Source organism: Mirounga leonina, unplaced genomic scaffold (genome assembly GCF_011800145.1).
Source record: "Mirounga leonina isolate KUSES-001 unplaced genomic scaffold, KU_Mleo_1.0 Mir_376, whole genome shotgun sequence".
NCBI lineage: Eukaryota > Metazoa > Chordata > Mammalia > Carnivora > Phocidae > Mirounga > Mirounga leonina.
The window spans coordinates 8,530,482-8,532,269 of record NW_023270718.1 but is presented as its reverse complement, the minus strand read 5'-3'; the positions used below and the strand labels follow the sequence as shown (position 1 = coordinate 8,532,269).

The 1,788-nt window shown below is 52.7% G+C and overlaps 1 protein-coding gene across 3 annotated transcripts in view; it reads left to right on the top strand.

Moving 5' to 3' along the window:
* Window positions 1-612: 612 nt before the first annotated feature.
* LAIR1 (leukocyte associated immunoglobulin like receptor 1) overlaps window positions 613-1,788 on the top strand; it is an 8,523-nt gene continuing 7,347 nt past the window's right edge. For all 3 annotated transcript variants that reach the window (XM_034986381.1, XM_034986383.1, XM_034986382.1), the window contains exons 1-2: window positions 613-740; window positions 1,110-1,145. In XM_034986381.1, coding sequence (XP_034842272.1) covers window positions 707-740; window positions 1,110-1,145 — 70 coding nt within the window. In that variant the 5' untranslated portion in view covers window positions 613-706. The remainder of the gene's footprint in view (window positions 741-1,109; window positions 1,146-1,788) is intronic.

The window sequence follows — 1,788 nt, the reverse complement described above, 5'->3', positions numbered from 1 at the left end:
CTGGTTCCAACGGCACTGGGGGGAAAATGGGAAGAGAACTCATGCTAGCAGGATGTTTTTAAAGTTCCCAACACCTGACTGAGAATTTAATGAATATCATAATATTAAAGACTTGGAGGAGGTTCGCCTGGGTGGCTCGGTCATTAAGCACCTGCCTTCGGCTCAGGGCATATCCCAGGGTCCTGGGATCGAGTCCCGCACTGGGCTCTTTGTTCAGTGGGGAGTCTGCTTCTCCTCCTGCCTGCCCCCCGCCCCGATAAATAAATTAAATCTTTTTTTAAAAATTTAAAAAAATAAAGACTTGGAGGAGGATTTTAGGCTTCCCATTTTAAATATGAGGAAATGTTGGCGTGAAGTGGCATGACGTCTTGCCCAAGAACAGATGGTTACTTTGTGTTACCAAGTCAGTTTGTTGCACAGATCCATGTCCTGCCTTATCCCAGAGGTTGACAATCAGGTTCTTACCTCAGGCGTTCATCTGGGCGTGAGTTCAGCCTCATCCAAGCATGTTTTGGAAGGCAACTTCCTCACTCTCATTAGTGAGAAGAGTGGGAAGGACAAGAGCACATTCTTCCCCTTTGTGGGAGACTGCGGATGTCGAAACCCCATGATGTGCCCCAGCTGACACATCCTGTCCCTTGTCAGTTGCAGGCTCTGTCTTTTCACCCGTCGGCTGCAGGGGTGTGCAGGCTGCAAGGGTCTGGGCATGTCTCCCCATTTGGCCGCCTTCCTGGCCCTTGGTGAGTCCTGGAATGGAGGCAAAGGGTTTGAGGGACAGAGGGGGTGGGCAGGAGACTTGGGGAGGGGGCCTGCTTCCCTTCCCAGTCCTGACCCCAGTCCAGAAGACTTCGGGACGCTCGGAGAGCGATGTGGATCAGAACCCTCAGCTCTTGCCCCAGACCTAGTCAGACCGTGCAAGTTCCGTCCTAAAAATGGGCTCCTGGGTATGGGGACGATTTCAGACTCCAGAGGGGTTGGCGGGGGAGAAGCATCTATTCGGAAGAGGGGGCCGGGGGCTTGTCTCGAGACTATTTCAGAGCAAGAAGGACTGGAGCAGCCCCTGAGGAAACCAGGGATGGGCATCTCTCTTACCAGATCTTCTCTTCCAGCGCTCTGCCTGGGCCAAGTGCTCCAAGCACAGAAAGGTGAGTCTCCCCCCATCCCTTCTGTACCCCAGAGTGGTGCTGACCCTGGGAGGGCCTGGGAGGAGCCCCTGAAATTTACCCCGAATTGCAAACCATCCCAAATGTATGACCCTCCCAGGTCTCTCTCCATTCTCCACCTGCGCTCCCAACAGCCCCCCAGACAATGGAAACCCCACAGGATTAGGCTGAACCCAAGGCTCTCCCACACAAGCCCAGACCCCGCCCCCAGCACCCCCTGGGCAGAGAACATGACAGTTGCCAAGGGCAGAGTTCCAGACGCCATCCTTGATCCCAACTCCTTTACGCTCAATACACATCACCTAGTGACATAATTTTAAATGATAGTTTTAAAATTTCACTTACATTTTTGAAATTTATTTTTCATATTTTTTCCGGGCAAAATAGTAGCTTTTTAGAGCCCTTTCACCATTTCTGTTCAGATCGCATGAGATCCACGCACCGCTCTTTGGTCTGGATCTGTCCTGTCCTCACGCTGTCCGGCTCACTCACCTCCAGATACCTCAGCCCTCCTTCTTTCTCAAACACACCATTTCCCCCTCAACTCCGGACCTCCTCACATGCTGACTTCTCTGTGTCAGATGCCCTGGCCACCCCTCTCTGCTCAGCGTGGGTGATTCACCCC